General features: G+C 41.2%; 1 protein-coding gene across 1 annotated transcript in view; it reads right to left on the bottom strand.

Annotated features, from left to right (window-relative positions):
• PLB1 (phospholipase B1) overlaps positions 1–19,285 on the bottom strand; it is a 191,756-nt gene that overhangs the window by 123,637 nt on the left and 48,834 nt on the right. Inside the window, 3 exon segments of the mRNA XM_036749921.1 lie at positions 6,509–6,552; positions 8,079–8,152; positions 11,645–11,703. Coding sequence (XP_036605816.1) covers positions 6,509–6,552; positions 8,079–8,152; positions 11,645–11,703 — 177 coding nt within the window.

The following is a 19,285-nucleotide window of genomic DNA, read 5'->3' as shown; positions in this document are numbered from 1 at the left end:
TACAAAAAAACTCAGGGCAATATTTTCAAGATATCTTAAATGGGAGAAAATTCCCCTAAATGGAAGAGATAAGGCAAAGAGAAATCATTAACTGCTGATACATAGGCCTATTTTTCAACTGTATAAAATCTTAAAAAAAATGTTCTATTCTGCATCCAAGGTGTCCTGGATAAAAACATGAGAAGGGAATGAGCAGAGGATTCCGTATAGCAGATTGTATCTTCCCAGTTACACAACTGATTCAGAGGTGTGGCTAGTAAAAGATCTCACTGCTTTTATTTTCTATTGATTGCAAGAAACAACAATCAAATTAGTTGGGAGAAAAAAATGCAGCCTTAAAGGCCCACATTCCCATGCATATGTAACAGTGACAATAAATTCCTCCATAGATACAATCCCTTAGGTAATTTTTGTTCAAATGACCTGATTATTGACATCAAATGAGGAATAAAACAAGGAGAGGTTTAAAAAGATTGGTGATATTCATCACTATCATCATTATGTCCAGCACAAAAGCCAACAGGCAGATTAATTCTCTATAAATGGTGAGGTTCTTCATATACACCTATGTGCAGATGGCTTGCATAGTCACACTGAACCACCTTCAGAACATTCCAGCATCTCCTCAGTGAGATCCATGACCATTCAAAGGAGACCAAGTGGATGTAGAAGGCAAAAGAAGGAGTGGCTGAAGGTCGTGACATACCATAGATTTATAGTCTTATTTAGAATTAATCTATCAATGTAAATATCTTGGACAGGCACTATAGTTGTACAATGAGCTAGGTTTAAAGTCAAATTTGAAGGGGAAAATAGGCAGAACTGAATTTGGGAAACCACATGGAAGTTTCAATGATTACAAGCTGCTCCCTACTGCGAAAGTACATGTACGTACATGTATATATGTATGTGTACATACATACATACATCCGTGTACACACACTACATGCTATGTAGTTACCAAAATCTTAGAGGGCTTAACATAGCAGGTAATCCAAAGAGCAGTAAAGAGATGCAGGTAATAGTTAATACACGTGCGTACATGCATGCACACCCATGTATCATTTTAAGATTTGCAAAGCCATTTGCATATATTATCTGATATTTACAACAATCCTATGATGTAAGTTCTACTATACTCCTTTTAAAGATGAGGACACCTGGACTGAGAGATAAGTGACTTGCCCAAAGTCTCACAGCTACTGGAAGGAAGGTATTGTGTCTTATTTCAATTTTTTTTAACAGTACTTCCCACACAGAATGGAGAAGGAATTAATAAATGTTTGTTCAATCAAACTGAATTGCTCAGTGACACCTTGGATTGTTGGATGAGACTTTTGGAGGTGGAATTCACTTCAGAGATCATCTGGTGCAACCCCTTCATTTTATAGATCATAGAGCTGGAAGGGACCTCAGAGGCCACCTCAGTCAAGCCCTTTATTTTACCAAAGAGGAAACTGAGGATTCAAGAGGGGAAATGATATTCAAGGTCACTCAAGTAGCAAATAGCAGAATCCAGTCGTCTTTGGACTCCAAATTAGTGTTCTTCACATCATGACACAAGACGCAGATTTGTTAGGCTATTTTCCCTTTTCCACCCTTCAAACAACTTCGGTGTTCCTGTCTAACCCAGACAACCCAAATCATATTATTCAAGACGTCAGCACCAAACATAGACTCATCTCTTGAGTACCGGAAGTGCTTGACACCCTGACTCTAATATACCTTCTCAGGCTTCTTACACATCAACTCTACAATTTAGCCAAATTGGTCTTCTTACTATAACTTACAGAAAACATTTCATCTCCCAATCCCAAACCTTTGCACAGCCCACAGTGCCCCATTCCAATTCCTTATTCCTCCTTGCACTCCTTCCTCTAGCAATTTCCAGCTCCCTTAAAAGCTCAGCTCAATTTGTTGCCTCCTACAAAAGACCTTTCCTCATCACCCCAGTTAGCTACTGCTTACCCCATCCGGAAATTACCTTGTATATATTTGTATACCTTATCAATAACTTGCATTTGATTACATGTTCATATATTATCTTCCCTGATAAGATGTAAGTTCTTTGAGAGCAAAGATTCTTTTCTTTGCCTTTGTTTCCCTGGTGTTTACCAAGACTGTTTCTTTTCTGCCCTTGTATTCCAAAGTGCTTAGCACAGTGTCTGGCACGTGGTGGGCACTTAATAAATGCCTGGTGAGGAGAAATGGAGCCAAGATGGTGTCTGGAAAGCAGGGACTTGCTTAAGCTCTCCCCCAAATCCCTCCAAACACCTGTAAAAAATGACTGAACAAATTCTAGAGCTGTGGAACCCAGGAAACATCAGAAGGAAACAGGTCTCCAACCTAGGAGAGGCTGGATGCTCACTGGGAAGGGTCTATCACACAGAGCTGGGAGCGGAGCGCAGCCCAGCATGGGCCCCACCAGGACAGACCACACCTGGAGACAGCTGGCCAAAACAGGCCTGAGGGCCATGAATCATTGAGCTGTGACAGTTACCAGACTTCTCAACCCACAAACGCCAAAGACCATGGAGAAGATTAGTGGCAAACAGTGGGACTGAGTTGAGACTGGTCTAGCCAGCAGCCCTGGGGGTGGAGGGGGAGCTGCAGCAGTGGCAGTGGAAGCAGCAGGAAGCTCCTGAGGCTGCTTCCAGAGCTCCAGTGTCAGCTGCTTCCCAAGTCCCTGGCTCACACAGTGGGAGGAATCTAGCAGCAGATCAGAACGGGAGTGCAAGGAGTGCTCTGTGGGCACAAAGGAAGATTCTCTTGCTGTGGCCTGCGGTCCTGGTTGGCAGTTCTTGGGGACGAAGAGCGCTGCTGTGACAGAGCCTGTGGTGGCAGTGGAGTAGAAGTAGCTCTGAAAACAGCAGTGCTTGGACCCTAAAGCTTGGGACAAAGTACTCTCTACCCTACAAGCAGTCATACCCTGACAAAAAGCTCAAGGGTCAAGTAGTTGCCTGGGAGCATGAACAGGCAGTGAAAACGAACTCAGACTGAAACTCAAACTCTAGATTCCTTTTTTGGTGACAAAGAAGATCAAAACATACAGCCAGAAGAAGTCAACAAAGTCAAAGAGCCTACATCAAAAGCCTACAAGAAAAACATGAATTGGTCTCAGGCCATGGAAGAGCTCAAAAATGATTTGGAAAAGCAAGTAAGAAAAGTAGAGGAAAAATTGGGAAGAGGAATAAGAGTGATGTGAGAAAACCATGAAAAACAAGTCAATGACTTGATAAAGGAGACCCAAAAAAATACTGAAGAAAATAACCTTAAAGAATAGACTAATCCAAATGGCAAAAGAGCTGCAAAAAGCCAATGAGGAGAAAAATGACTTGAAAGGCAGAATTAGCCAAATGGAAAAGGCGGTCCAAAAGACCACTGAAGAAAATACCACCTTAAAAATTAGATTGGAGCAAGTGGAAGCTAGTGACTTTATGAGAAATCAAGATATTATCAAACAGAAACAAATGAATGAAAAAAATGGAAGACAATGTGAAATATCTCATTGGAAAAAGCACTGACCTGGAAAATAGATCCAAGAGAGATAATTTAAAAATTATTGGACTACCTGAAAGCCATGATCAAAAAAAGAGCCTAGGTATCATCTTTCAAGAAATTATCAAGGAGAACTGCCCTGATATTCTACAACCAGAGAGTAAAACAGAAATTGAAAGAATCCACCAGTAGTCTCTTGAAAAATATCCCCAAAAGAAAACTCCTAGGAATATTGTCACAAAATTCCAGAGTTCCCAGGTCAAGGAGAAAATAATGCAAGCAGCCAGAAAGAATTGAATATTATAGAAACACAATCAGAATAACACAAGATCTAGCAGCTTCTACATTAAAGGATCGAAGGGCTTGGAATATGATATTCTAGATGTCAAAGGGGCTAGGATTAAAACCAATAATCATCTACCCAGCAAAACTGAGTATAATGCTCCAAGGCAAAATATGGATTTTCAGTAAAATAGAGGACTTTCAAGCTTTCTCAGCAAAAAGACCAGAGGAAGGGAATATACATATATATAGACAGAGGGCACAGGGTGAGTTGAATATGAAGGGATGACATCTAAAAAAAATAAAATTAAGGGATGAGAGAGGAATATATTGAGAGAGGGAGAAAGGGAGAGATAGAAGGGGGTAAATCATCTTACATAAAAGTGGCAAGAAAAAGTAGTTCTGTTGGAAGGGAAGAGGGGGCTGGCGAGGGGGAATGAGTGAATCTTGCTCTCATTGGATTCATCTTGGAGGAGGGAATACCATATACACTCAGTTAGGTATCTTACTCCACAGGAAAGTAAGGGGAAGGGAATAAAAAGGAGGGGATGATAGAAGGGAAGGCAGATGGGGGAGAAGGTAATTAAAAGCAAACACTTTTGAAAAGGGACAGGGTCAAGGGAGAAAATTAAATAAAGGGGGTCAGGATAGGATGGAAGGAAATATAGTTAGCCTTTCACAACATCAGTGTTGTGGCAGTATTTTACATAATGATACATGTGTGACCTATGTTGAATTGCTTGCCTTCCTAGGGAGGGAGGGTAGGAAGGGAAGAGGGGAGAGAATTTGGAAATCAAAGTTTTAAAAGCAGATGTTCAAGAAAAAAAAGCTGTTTTCGCATGCAGCTGGGAAACAAGATTTATAGGGAATGGGGCATAGAAATCTATCCTGTCCTACAAGAAAGTAAGGGGAAAGGGGATGGTGGGGGAATTGGGTGACAGAAAGGAGGGCTGCCTGGGGAACGAGGCAATCAGATGATATGCCACCTTGGAGTTGGGGGGAGCGTAGAAATGGGGAGAAAATTTGTAAATCACAATCTTGTGGAAATCGATGTTGAAAACCAAAATATTAAATAAAAATGATAAAATTTTAAAAATATAAAAATAAATGCCCGGTGATTGGTGGAAAACCAGCTGCTCTGGGCTTTAGCTAGCACTTCAAGCTACAGAACACACTGGAATGGTTAGCTGCAATGACGCTCTATAGGCTGCTGATTGTACAGTGACTCACATTTACTGAGCATCCCAAATAATCCCTCAGCACCAGAGAAGCTTATTTATAGCTCATTTGTACAGACCTTGAAATGAAGAAGTCAGGGAATGCATTTGGGCACAGAATCGTGCCTACTTAAAATTCCCAGAATCTGGGTTGGGCTCCAAATTCTGGTCACTTCTATTTACTCTTGGCTATGACATCATTTTGTACTGTTAAGTATCAGAGTCTTAGTAACAGATTTTAAAATGACTTAATGGTATCGTAGCTTACAAAAAACACTATGAAGGGGGTAAAAACAAGGATAGGCACACATAGAACTCTCCTTCTGGAAAATGGTACGGGATTTAGGGAGGAGCATGACAGACTGTAGTCAGACTTAAAAAAGAAATGTAAAATAGTAGGAGGCTTGTGATGGGCCCCAAATATGGCTACGTTTGCAGAATGAGATCAAGATAGCAGACTCCCTTCACCTTTCACCGCTGTGAAGGCAACATTACGTATGATGTTGGGTACACACACTACATCACATCTAAGCCATTTGTTTTTCCAGGAACCGGGGTCCCAGGGCACCCAAAACATACTATGGGTGGTAATCTGCATTTGTTTTTATAAGAACTCAAAGTACAAGGGGGCAAATACTCCCACCATCTTGCTCAAGCCTCCCCAATTCCCTTCTCCCTCCATTTTTTTTCGCTTCTCTTTTCTTCTTGTTTTCCTTCTTTTTCCCTTCCTTCCTGCCTTTGCTCACTAGATTGAGAGTTGAAAGGTATTTCAGAAGCCATCTAAGTCCAACCACTCTGTTAAACAGATGAAGAAACTAAGAGCCACTGAGGTTAAATGACTTACCCAAGTTACCACAGTTAAGTAACAGAGGAAGGGTTCAAACTTGGATCTTGGGACTGCAATGATGCCTACCTGCCTTCCCTTAGACCGGAAGTATCTTGAGAATAAAGACTCTGTGTATGTATAGGAGGAGGGAGGTGCTATTCTTTTTATCCCCAATGCTTAGGACTGTGCCTATCACATAGTAGGTGCTTAATAAACAGTTGTTGACTCCACGACTGCCAGCTTTCATCTCTTCACATTCTCTTCTCTTTCTTTCTGGGTCTCTCTCTTCATTCATTTCCCAAATTAGAGGCAATTTGTAATATCCTGATTTTGCTCTGGGGCTGAACTCACACCCCTTCCTCCTAGTCACTCACTTCCCCACCTGCTCTCACAACCTCAAATACAAGTGCCATCCAGAAACCCAACAGCCCAGACCAACTTGGGGGTGGGGCAGGGGACTCCAGAACCAGAGTGCACTGCACCCCATCTTACCAGTGGGTGGCAGTTTTGTGGGTTTCATCACTGGAAACACTACCTCAAGGCAGTGTGTTGTAGCCTGCAGGAGGGATGACCCTTCCCTACCAGATGCCTCGATTGGAGCTAAACGGACTCCACAGGCAAACTGCGCCATAAATCACCCCTGGGATCCCCAGCCCCTGCCAAGCGCCACAGAGCAGGTACTCACTTGCTAGGGTGGTAACAGTGCTGATGTTCTCATTTCCGCCGACACTGTTCCAAGGTGGGGGAGGGGTGGGAAGGAAGAAAACAGTGATTAGAAGGATAGGAAAGCAGAACCACACACTTAAAGAGCCACTCATAGGGGAAAAGACACTTTTTCTCCCTGGGTTAACATTGTACATTCATTCTGCTACACCTTCATACAGTAGAATTTCCTCTCCCCTCCTGGCTATTCCCCCCCAAAATCTGACTTTTAAATGTTCAGTTTGGAACAAACGTTTTAGAACTGGAAGACACTTTAAAGGTCATCAGTTCAACCCTTTTCCTTTTACAGCTGAGGAAACTGAGGCCCAAAGAGGTTAAGTGAAGTGTCCGGGTTCATAAAGGATAGAGCTGGGATTTAACCAAAATTCATTTGCCTTCAAATCCAGGGTTTTTCCTACAGCCATTTTGTTTACTCGGTGCTTGGGGTTTGGAGTAAAGAAACTAAAATAAACAACATTTTTCACTTTGCCTTTGAAGCCATTTGCCTTTCTGGCTCTTGTGATCCACAAGGGCTCCCTATCACATTAGAGGCTTCAGCTTGCAGATAGTTATTACAGGGATGGTGTAACGGCAACCACACTGGCATACCCAGGATGGCTGCTAGTAAAGGTTCTTTTACCTGCTTTACTAAGGAAAGATAGTTGTTTCAGGGGTCAACAATCTTTCTTTTTTAATCACATAAAATACAAACATAAGAAATATAAGAATTATAGAAAAGAGAAATAAAGACCAACAGACAAGGGCTCTACTGCCTGAATGAAAGCTTTACATCTACCACTGAATCGAGAGAGCCTTTACCCTCTGAGCAGTCAGGGAGCTCTGAACAGAGCCTCAACTCGAGCCTCAACCAGAGAATCACATCTTTCTTGTAAGCAAGCCCCTAAAACAAACCTCACCTCTCATAACATATACTCTTTCATCTAATACATAGGATCAGAGCCAAAAGGCATCACAACCTGACTCACTGCCTAATTGGCTTACTAACAAAAGGTGTGCAAGCCTTCCTACAAGCAAGCTTCCCTTAATGGGCTCCACATGAGGCCTATTAATGGGCCAGGAAGATCTAACACTCCTCAATTCGCATTACAGATTGGAGGGGTGGCCAGAGGTGAGGGTGAAGGGGTTCACTGTGAGTGCTGGCTCTCTTCTTGCCTGGGGTCATTTCTTCAGAGGAAGTTATGAAATTCAGGGTAGCATCAAGTGGAGGGCTCACTTAGAGTTACCGATCCCAATTAGAATCTCATCTGCTCTATCTACCATGACCTAAGAGACATTTTGAGGCCAAAGCTTTCCCATCATCTATGGTTTGGGCCCCAGATCAGTGCTCAGTTTTCAATCCCTATCCCTGGGGTAGCCCGATGACATCTTTAAGGAGATATGAGCCATTCATCAGGTTGTGCTCAGGATGAAGAACAGCCTGACATCACTATCTTCCTCCTCTCCCCCAGAGCAGCCTCCTCCAACCCACTCCTCGTCTTCTGGAAAACTGGCCCTCATCCCTCACAAGAAGGTAAGGGTGGTGACATACTCACCTCCAAGACAGACCTCGGTATTGAATTAGGACGTCAACGATATTGCCGGATATGGATCCTGCACCATTACCTGCCTGATATGTAAAAAGGAGAGAGAAGAGCATTCCTTAGAAGAGGATTCACATTCCTGTCCATGCAAGAAATACTCACGTACATTTGGAGATGACAATTTACCATATTTGGACTTGGTGCTTATCCTTTGTCTGCCTCAGAATTCAAGTTCTTTGACTGAACATGTGAACCCATGTATTTAGAGATGGAGAAGGACTGGACCTACGTATTCATTAGTATAAGAAGCTTTCTCTACCAACAGAGGTCAGTAGCTTCTCTTATAGTTGCCTGGAGGTACTGATGTGTATATGTATGTGTAAGCGTGTATTGTGTAAGCACACATACATACACACGCATACATGTATACATGTATATATATATATGTGGGGGTGCATGTGTACGCACATAACCATTTGTGTCTACAGGTAGCCATCTTGTGGGGAAGGGAAGAAAAAAAAGGAGAGAAAAAGAATTATCATATATTTAAGAGGAAGGGAAAAAAAAGAATAGCAAGTTGTACACAATAGATTTGTGGTTACATGTGCAATTATCTTTTTTTATGTGCAATTATCTTTTTTTTATTATACTATGTCACACAGCCAGTAAATGTCTAAGGCCAAATTTGAACTCAGGTCTTCCTGACTCCAGGCCCTGCATTCAATACACTTGGGAAACCTAGCTGCCCTTCCTAGTGCTAGCTCTGTTTGTCATAAACTAACTGGGTGACACAAGGGAAATCTCTTACCTTTTCTGTGCCTCTATCTTTCTTTCTGTAAAATGAAAGCATTGGACTAGATCAAGGGTTCTTAACGTGTGTTCCACAGACTCCTTGGAGGGTCCAGGAGTTTGGATGGGAAAAAAAATCACTTCTTTATTTTTACTAACAACTGAAATTTAGCATTTCCTTCCATTATGGATGTAGGTGACAAAATGTCATTCAGTGAATGGGATCCATAGGACAAGGTACAGACTGCCAAGGAAGTCCATGACATGTACAAGATTAAGAGCCCTTGATTTAAATGATCTCTAAAGTCTCCCAGGTCTAACAATCGACATATTTCTAAGCACTCAAAGCTAGCAAGTGGCTCTTTGTGAAGGAATCTGACCTCCTAAATAGGGGAGGGAGTAAACTGCTCCCTTTCCCCCATTATCTAGCTTTCCTGTTCAGGTCATGCCAGGAGCTGATGCTGCATTGGGGGAATTCCCTGGAGATCATCCAAAAAAACCTATAAAACTTTGCTGACACCTGATGACTCATTACCTACCCTGAAAGTATGCTAAAGAAAGGAACTAAGAGGGCCAGCAATAAGTGGTAGGGCCCAGAACAATAGCAGCTCCCAGTGTTTCTGCTGTTTGGGTAAGAACTGGGCACCATCCCTGAGGGAAGCTCCAGAAAGCTAATGAAAAACCCTCTGCCCTTTCTAACTGGTGCAGGTCAATGTCGCATTTGAAGGATTTGGGGGTAGGGCTTTCAAAGCAGAGAAAAGGTTATCAAATTGCCAGCTTAAGACCCCTTATCAGGGGTCACCTCCAAAGGAGTCATGAATCTCTAGTAAAAATATATCAGATCTAGTAGCCTGACAAATTTCCCTCTTATATCTAGACCTTACCCATGTTCAGTTGCTTCTTGACGACCTTGAGAACCATCCAAATGAATAAATCTGTGCTGACCACCTAGTTTTCTCGCTGGGCATCTGGAGGGGTGGGGGTGGCCTGTAGGTTTCTTTAAGAGCAGAGGTGGTAGAGGGTTGGGTAGAATTTATTAGCATCACCCTCTCCTCCTACTGCCCTGCTCATCAAAGCAACTTAGTAGTGTGTGTAATGGTTAGAGCAGTATCCCTGGAGAGGAATGATGAGGGCACAGTCTCTGGGAACCCCCTTGAATCTGGAATACAGTCTCTGGGCGCCTCCTTGAATTCTTCTTCTATCTTCCAACTGGATCTGGCCTTCCCCTAAGGCCATAAGCCTTACATTATCATTAGGCCAAAATCTCTACCTGAGCCTTGCCCTCTATTGTTACTATCAAAATGCATGCCTTCAGTTACTTCCCAACCTTGACATTCCTTCAGCCACTTCCTGCCCTTAAACCCATTCTCTTGGTTCCTGGAGTCTGACCTTATCTTTGGACTCCTCCTCAAGACCCTCCCTGAACCCCTCCTCTAGTCACCCCAGACCACCCTTCAATCCCTCAAACTTACAATCTTTGTGTATATAATCTCCATCTTGCCTCCATGAAGGTGCTCAGGTTCAATCTAGCTCAGCTCAGATTGAACTTGTGAAAACAGGCATCACAAAGGGTGGGATTTCTTAAGACAACCCATTATGGTGACTCCCTAATAAACTCTGTCTTTTCCCTTGGCTGAGAAGGCTTGAGTCGAATTCTTTTGACAGGACCTGGCGTATAGGTATTTTGGGGTCTCGAGTACCCCTAGAAACCTATGGTTCACTACCCATCATCATTTTGCCAAAACCTTTTCAGGAAGACCTGATTTCAAATCGGACCTCAGACACTTAATAGTGGGGTGGCCCTGAGTAAGTCACTTCATTTTTCATGCCTCACTTTCCTCATCTGTGAAATAGAGATAATAACACCTACATACCAGAGTTGTTATGAGAATCAAATGAAATTATGTTTTGCAAACTTGGAGTGCTATATAAATGAGCTATTATAATTGTGATTATTATCCTTACTAACCCTTCATTCATTATTATTATATAGCACCTGACTACTTCTTGTCATTTAAGCCACCACACTTATCCTGAGCTTTAGATTTTAAAACTACCTTCCTCCCATTCACCACAAACTGGCAGTGGCAGAGGATTAATGTGAAGGGTATGGTAGGGATGAAGAACATCTTGGAAGTTTAAAGCAAAAAAAAAAAAGACTTTACTACAGTTGAGAGGGATAGAAACTGTGGGATTTGTTCTGGAATACGTTTTTGTTTCCAGGTCCTCATGTCAATGAAGACTTCCTCAAATTACCCCAAACCTAAAGCCTAAAGTCTGACTGCTCTTACTCCTCTGTTCGAGAAGCTTCAGTGGCTCCTTATTACCTTGAGAATAAAAGACAAAATGCCAGTTTTGAATTTAAGACCTTTTACTCTCTGGCTACAACCTATCTTTCCTGCCTTATTACATGTGCTCTGCCCCTTCCAAACCAGCCAACTTGCTGGATTCTGTATGGAACAATCGATCTCCAACATCTGAGCCTTTTCATGGGCTGTTGCCTATGATGAAATGCTCCCCTTCCTCATATCTGCATGTGAGTTGGTAGTATCCCCCTCCCACCCCTTGAAATTTACTTTTATATATATTTTATTACTGACTTATCTGTATACATACTATTACTGTGCCAGTCGATTATAAACTCCTTGTTTATACTGTGTTATTTTTTGGGTTTATACCTCCAGAGCTTAGCATAGTGTCTAGAAAATAGTAGACACTTAATAAATGCTTATTGAATCGGACTGAACTCAGCCAGACTCATTCTCCGTCCCCCAATCCGAATGACTTACAGTAATTGAGTCTCCCATGGCTCCAATCACCTTGATATCAGCAGGTCTCAAATTATGAACTGAAAAATTAAAAAAAACAAGAAGGAATGGAAGGAGGATTAGATTCCATGTGACCTATGAGACCCTCTCTCCACACAAAAACTGAATTTTTTTAAGCATCTTTCAGCCAGTATAGTACATAAAAGTTTTCCTTACTGCATTCACCTTAAGGATGGAATCACAGAGCACAAACCATTTGCTTTAGGGTACTGAGGTAATGAGAGCTAACATTTACCTAGCTCTTTAAAGTTTACAAAGGCTTCTACCTGAGATCAGTAAGTCTGGACCTCAGAGGGCCATAGAGATCATCTTGTGTAGCCCTCTCATTGTATGTAAAGTTGAGGAAACATGTCCAGAGGCAAAATCAGGGTCACACAGGTGGGAAGCATCTGAGCTGATAATCACACCCAGTTCCCCTTTACTCTAACACCAGCCTTCTTTCCACTTCTTTGGAGCCTCTCAACAATCCAGGGACACTGGGACAAGGTATGTTAATTATTCCCCCTTTTAAGGGTGAGGAAATTGAGGTTTAGAAAGGAGAAGTGATTTATTTTGGTTTGTTTGTTTTGGCAGGGTAATTGGGGTTAAGTGACTTGCCCAAGGTCACAGTGTGTCAAGTGTCTGAGGTCGAATTTGAACTCAGGTCCTCCTGACTCCTGGGCTGGTGCTCTACTCACTGCCCCATCTAGCTGCCCTGGGGAAGTGGTTTTTTTATAGTTTCACAACTAGGAAAAAGTCCTGAGTGGAATCACCAAATCCAACACTCTTCCCATTAGGCCATCTTGCTGCCCTGGTGGCTGATGCCAAGGGCAGGGACAGAAAAAGTAAACACCTTTTCCCAAGTATTGGGGAGACAAAGAACCTGCCAGCCTGTTTGATGATACCAGATACTATAAATTGAGTTCTCATCTTTCAAATATGAAGGGAATGGGGTATAGTTGTAGTAAGGGCATAATGCATAGACACCTATTTCTTTCATCCAATCACTATCTCAGAATTAGTCATTGTGCATTCCTATGTAAGCCTTGCACCAAGCTACATAAAATCAATACAACAAAAAGGAAAATACTTATATGACCTACATTTTCTCCTTTCTTTCCCTCTACCTCTTCCTTCTTTCATTCTTTCTTTCCTTCCTCCACTGCTCTCTCCTTTCCCTTTCCTCCCTTCCTTCTCTGTTTCTTGAGGCTGAAGCACATACTGCATAAGGCATATAAATATGGTCAGTAGAAATACCACTGGACCTAGAATCAGCAAATCTGAGAGGTAGCAATGTACAGTGGAAAAGAACACCAGAATGGAGTTAGAAGATATAACTGGTAAAGCCCTAGCTTTGCAGTCAAATAACATGAGTTCAGGAGCAGGCTTTACCACTTACTGTGTGACCTTGGATGTGTAACTTTCCCTCTCTAGGACTCAGTTTCCTTATCTATTAAATGGGTTGGGAGGACTACTATGATACTACTTACAAGCAGAGTAAGTATTCTTCTAGTAGGTATTCACTATTCAAATTATGTTACCTCTCTGGTACCTCAGTTTCCTCCTTGGCAAAATGAAAGTGATACTTATGCCATCTACCTCCCAGGATCTTTATAAGGAAAGCACTTTCTAAATTGTATACATATGCATTAGAATACACCCAAATTCACATTCTCATGCAAATGAACTTTGTGATCACAGTAAAAATTCTGTAAGTAATTTAATCCTCCTAAGTCATAGCTCAACCTTTTATTAACTACCTGTCACATTCTCAGCATGGTATGCTGCTTTTGGAGTGCTGAGCTAGATTCAAATCCTGATTCTATATTTATCACTTTATCAGACTGTACTTTCATCTAAACTCTCTGAATCACTGTTTTCTTATCTATAAAGAGAGGCATTTGGATCTGATGGCCTCTGAGGTCCCTTCCTGCTGAAAATTCTATAATCACATTAATTCTGTTCTCTCCTCTCATGCCCTCTCTACCTTCCTTAATCATTCAGTTCTAAACATTTGTTAAGCACCTACTATGTGCCAAGCACTGTGCTAAGCATCAGGGACACAAAGAAAGGTAAAAGACATTCCCTGCCTAAAGGAGCAAACAAGTTTAATGGGTGAGACAACATGCAAATAACTGCACAAAAGCTCTATACAAGATTAATTGGGAATAATCAGCCAAGGGAAGCATTAGAATTAACAGGGATTTGAGAAAGTCTTCTCGTAGAAGGTGAATTTTAGCTCGGACATGGGTGCATGTCAGAAGGGGCCTCCCAAGATGCCTCACTCACACCAAAGGAGAGTCATAGACATGTAGAAGGCTTACCGGTCTAGCTGCCCATCGGCCAATCAGTTGGCACTTATTAACAAGACCTACTATGTAGCAAGGAATTTATAGATTTCTAAACCTACCCTCTAGGCTACCCTGATCTCCCTAGAGGTCACATCTAATCTGTTTGCCATTTAAAGAGGCAGCTGAATTTAACCCGATCACTTGCCCTTTTAAATGGGGGAAAGGAAAACCTCACTCAGATTTTTCCTTGTCTCTTCTGAAATTTCCCTCTCAGGGATGGGCAGCCTGAAGCATGAAGACCACACTTCCCCCACCCCTGTAACTAGATTCTTCACAGAAAATCAGATTAGTAAGATATGAAGTCTTCCACAGAATGAGAAGAGAATTTGACCTGTTATCTGATACAGGGTTTGTTAATATTACAGATAACTAGAGGCACAGCCCAGCAATAGTGTTTTATAGAGGATACTAGGAGGAAGGGGCAGTTAAGTGATAAGATTAAATCCATGGGCTGATTAGCTGAATGCTGTGTGGTACAAAATATCCACACAAAAAGAGTGCTGACAGATACGTCATTAAAATGTTCAAGATCTTGCAGATTTCTCAGATATAATAGCTCACATTTATATAGGCTTTAAGGTTTACAAAATGTTTTTCATACATTATCTCATCTGATCCTCACAATAAAGCTGTTAGGAAAGTGTTATTAGCCTCTATTCACAGAAGAAATTGAGAGTTAGCAGTATGACACCACAGAGAGTATGACACAGATCCTACCTTGAAGGCTTTGGACAAGTCACTTAACCTCTCTAAGCCTGTTTCCTCATTTATCTCTCCTTGACACAAGGTCAGTTGTTTTTGCCTGAGATATTTCACAATTTGTCCTACTTTTTTCAGACCTTCAACTTTGTTTTGTTTCATGATGTCTGAAGAAGTCATCGACTTCCAGTTAGCCAATTTTAATTTGTAAGGCATTAGTTTCTCCAGTGAAGTTTTTTACCTCTTCTACCATTTGGCCATTTTTTTTTCTTAAGGAGTTATTTTTCTTTAGTAACTTTTGTGCCTCTTTCACCAAGCTGTTAATTCTCTTTTCATAATTTTCTTTCACAGCTCTCATTTCTTTCCCCCATTTTCCCCTCTACTGCTCTTAATTTGTTTTAAAAAAAATGTTTCTTTAGCTCTTCTAGGAATTCTTGTTGGATTCGTGTCCAATCTAGATTTTTCTTTAAGCCATTGCTTGTATGTTTTCAAATCATTGTCTTCTTTTCTATTTTTGTCTTGAGCTTCCCTAGCACCATGATCAGGTTCTTAGTTCATTATTTGCTCATTTTTCCAGGCTATTTGACTTTTAGAGTTAGGCTATGCTCATCTAGAGATGGGGGGGAAGAGAAATGACTGGCCTAAATGTCTGCCTGGGAACAGAGCTTCCAGACAGCATTTGCTCCTGCCTCCAGGGCTGGGTAAAGAGGTCCCCTGGGGTCTCTTCCTGACCAGATGTTCAGTCTCCTTACTATCCCTGGGGGCTCTGGGCTGTTCGCTGCAGCTGCTGCTGCTGCTGCTGCTGCAGCTGCAGCCTACAGCCAGTGCCACTTCTGTCCACTCCAGATCTAAGCCATTCTAGGCTACAAAAATGACTCATTGTGATGTTTCTTCCCTTTCCTTTCAGAATTATGTGTGACTCATTCTTTATGTGGTTGTGGAAGGTTTTGGGGTAGCCACAGCAAGGTTGCTAAGCTGACCCTACTATTTGTTCTTTTTGAAGTTTCTCTGATTGGGTTAAGACAAAATTAGCGACTTTATAAGACGCAGGTTTTGAACCCAGAGCTTCTAGAGCTCAAGTGTATCCTCCAAAGCCAATGTTCTTTCTACAGGGCCACTTTGACTCTTTGTCATGACTCTTTGTGACAAAGTATCACAGGTAATAGGAAACTTGACCATTTAGGATACATGGGAAACTGTCAACTATGTATTAAAGTTTAATCCAGGAAAGAGATTTGGAGGGATTCTAACTCTAATAACTTGAGGGAAGCTCTGTTGCTTATTTGTTTTCTTTTCTGATTGGGGAGAGGGGGGTGGTTTATGCTAAATCATTTAAAACCCCTAGGATCTGGAAGCATGGAAGGCAGTGTATTTCTCCTTATTCACAAGGCAGGCCTTTCAAACTTGCTAACCTGCTCTTAAGATAACATCAAGAATGATGGGGAGCTAATTGCTTTAGCAAAAAGAGCTTTGTTTTGGAGAATGAGGTAACTATTTGGCTTAATTCCTTCCTTTGATCTGTTGCAGGAGGAGGTCCCTTAACTGAGCAGTGTTGGGGGGAGGGGATGGCAGGTGAACTGGAAGGGCCAGGTAGAGTCCAGCTGAAGATTACCTAAATTCTTTTGTACCTTTGACTTCTTGTGCTTCTTACAAAATGATGGGCAAGCCATCAGATCCTGTAGCCAAACCAGACCTTAGAAATCGTCTAGCCCTTAACAGATGAGAAAACTGATGTCCAAAAAATTAGGGTGACTTTAGTCACGTAGCCAAAAAGAAACAGGGCTGGATTAGAAGACAGGTTACTCCCAAGTCCAGCACTCTTTCGACTTGCCAAGGAAGGAGTAATTTAAAAGGGAGTTTGAATTCATTGGAGGTAGGCAGCCTTTCCCATCATCCCCCCAAATGTACCATCCTTTCTTGATCCCAGAGCAGACAGGACCCTCAAACAGTTGAATAAACAGGTTCCTGGTCTACACACAGAGTTATAGAGTTAGCTACAAATGAGGAGAAGTCACCGAAGAAACAGATTGGAGTAGGGTGGTCTCTGGAGATTAAAGGCTTCAAATAGGAAACAGCAGGATGGGATGGGAATTAAAAGGTCTGTCTTCCCTCTTCTCCTTTAGGTAATTGAATAACATCTATGTCTGTCTTTCTCTTCAGACCTTTCCCTTCAAATGTCAAACTGCTGCAAATGAGAATCCAGTACACTTTCTTGAAGCAGGGAAATATTACTCTTGAACATCCACAATGAAAACCACTCATTACCTGGGCTTGGAACCAGGAGAGGTTTGGGTTCTGATCCTGTGGATAACACTTACTTGTTGTTCTTTGGTCATTCAGTCATGTGCAATTCTTTGTGACCCTTCAGATCGTATCACACCAATACTGTCCATGGGGGTTTCTTGGCAAAGATACTGGAGTGGTTTGCCACTTCTTTCTCCAGCTCATTTTGCCCAATGGGGAAAAACCTTAAGTCAGGAAGTGAGGGGTCCATCTATTTTCCCTTGATATCCTAATCACATTGTGGAAACTCTGGTAAAGGAAAATAGCGTATGTAAAGCCCCTGTGACCTAGTAGATAGAATGTCTAGCCTCTGAGTTAACAAAACCTGGGTTCAAGTCCTCCTGTCTCTACATTAAGTCACCTAGTTCTTGAGAGCATCTCTCTATAGCTTTCTTTTGGAGAGTAGCTCTGGATGTGAGTTGGTAAAAGGAATTTCCTGCTTGACAGTTCCCATTTTGATGAACTCACAGATGCAGGACACCAAAAAATGTATTTAGAAAGTTGTCAACATGACCAATATGGAAATGTTTTACATGAGTGCACATATGACATATCAACTTGCTTACTGTCTTAGGGAGAAAGGAAGTGGAGGAGGGAGAAAATTGGAACTCAAAATTATTTTAAAATGTTAAAATTTGTCTTTATAAGACAACTCCGAAGGACTCATGATGGAGAGAGCTATCTACATCCAGAGAAAGAACTATGGAGAATGAAAGCAGATTGGGGCAAACTGTTTGCTCTCTTTTTTTTCCTCTTTTTTGGTTTTGTTTCTTCTTTCTCATGATTCATTCCATTGATCACAATTCTACTTTACAGCTTGACTATTGTGTAAGTAAGTTCAATGTGAAGTTATAGGTGGAAGATATATCAGATTCCATGCTGGCTTGGGGAGGGGTGAGGGGAAGAAAATCTGGAACTCAAAATCATGCAGAGCTGAGTGTTGTAAACTAAATAAAAATCTTAATGAATATATAATTTATATATATATTGGAATATATAATATATATATTTATATATATAATTTATATATATAAATATATAATAATTATATATAATTTATATATAAATATATAATAATTATATATATAATTATATATAATTTTCTTATATATAATTGGAATTTATATATAATTGGAATATAATACTATAAAAAACAAATATAAGTTGTACAACAAACAACAACAAAATTAAATACAATTACAAAAAAAGAAAAGAAAGTTGCCAAGTTTAGGTATGTATGTATAGGGAGAGGTAAGGGGTAGCAGCATTTACTCCTCATTGGATGGCAGAGTAGATAGAGCACTAGACCTAAAGTCAAAAAGACCCAGATTCACACTTATAGAACCTTGAAAAAAAATCACATTATCTCTATGAGCCTCAATTTCTTCACCTATGTAGAATGGAGTTGGGGGACAGTAGGTGGGGCAATAGATCTGACAGCACTGGGCCTGGAGTTAGGAGGACCCAAGTTCAGATCCAGCCTCAAATACTTACTAGCTGTGTGACCCTGGACAAATCACTTGAGGCTGTTTGCCTCAGCTTTCTCATTATAAAATGAGCTGGAGAAGGAAATGACAAAACACTCCAATATCTTTGCCAAGAAAACCCCAAATGGAGTCACAACAAGTTAGACCCGACTGACACAACTGAACAACAACATAGAATGGAGGGTGATAAAGCCTATAGTAGCTACTTACCAGAGTTCCTGGGAGGCTCACATGAAATAACATAAGTAAAAACACTATGCAACTTGAAAATATTCGGTTATCATCCTCATACCCATTTTCACCCTCATCATAAAATGCTAAAGGGTTGAGACAAATAACTCTTATTTACCTCTCATTCCAAAGAACCCATTGGCCCACAGAACTAACTAAGGGACCCACAATCCTATAAGATTGACTGGAGTGAGAAGTACAGCTTGCCGAGGACTCAATCCGGCTGAAATTCCCAGAGCCTACATTTCCAAGCAAAACTCAAGTTAGGTTATGCTGTTCATTTTGGGAAGACCACCACCGTTTCTGTTCTTAAAAGTTAAAACAGGCTCTTTGGAAACCATTTGCTAAAGATAATAAAGCCACCGAAGGGTATTTGTTCCAAAGCTATTATCTCAACATCGTTATAACAATCTACAAAGAAAAATATGCCTCCATCTTGCAAGATGCTGGATTATAGGGTTTAGAGCTCAAAGGGACCTTGTAAATCATCTTTTCTGACCTCTCAGCAGGGTTATAGTCTGCTGGTTAGAAATCAGAGAGGCCAGGGTTCAAACTCCACCGTGAGACCATGG

The sequence above is a fragment of the Trichosurus vulpecula genome, chromosome 3, assembly GCF_011100635.1.
Source record: "Trichosurus vulpecula isolate mTriVul1 chromosome 3, mTriVul1.pri, whole genome shotgun sequence".
NCBI classification, from domain to species: Eukaryota; Metazoa; Chordata; class Mammalia; order Diprotodontia; family Phalangeridae; genus Trichosurus; species Trichosurus vulpecula.
The sequence above is the reverse complement of the archived record's forward strand: the minus strand, read 5'-3'. Positions and strand labels throughout refer to the sequence as shown.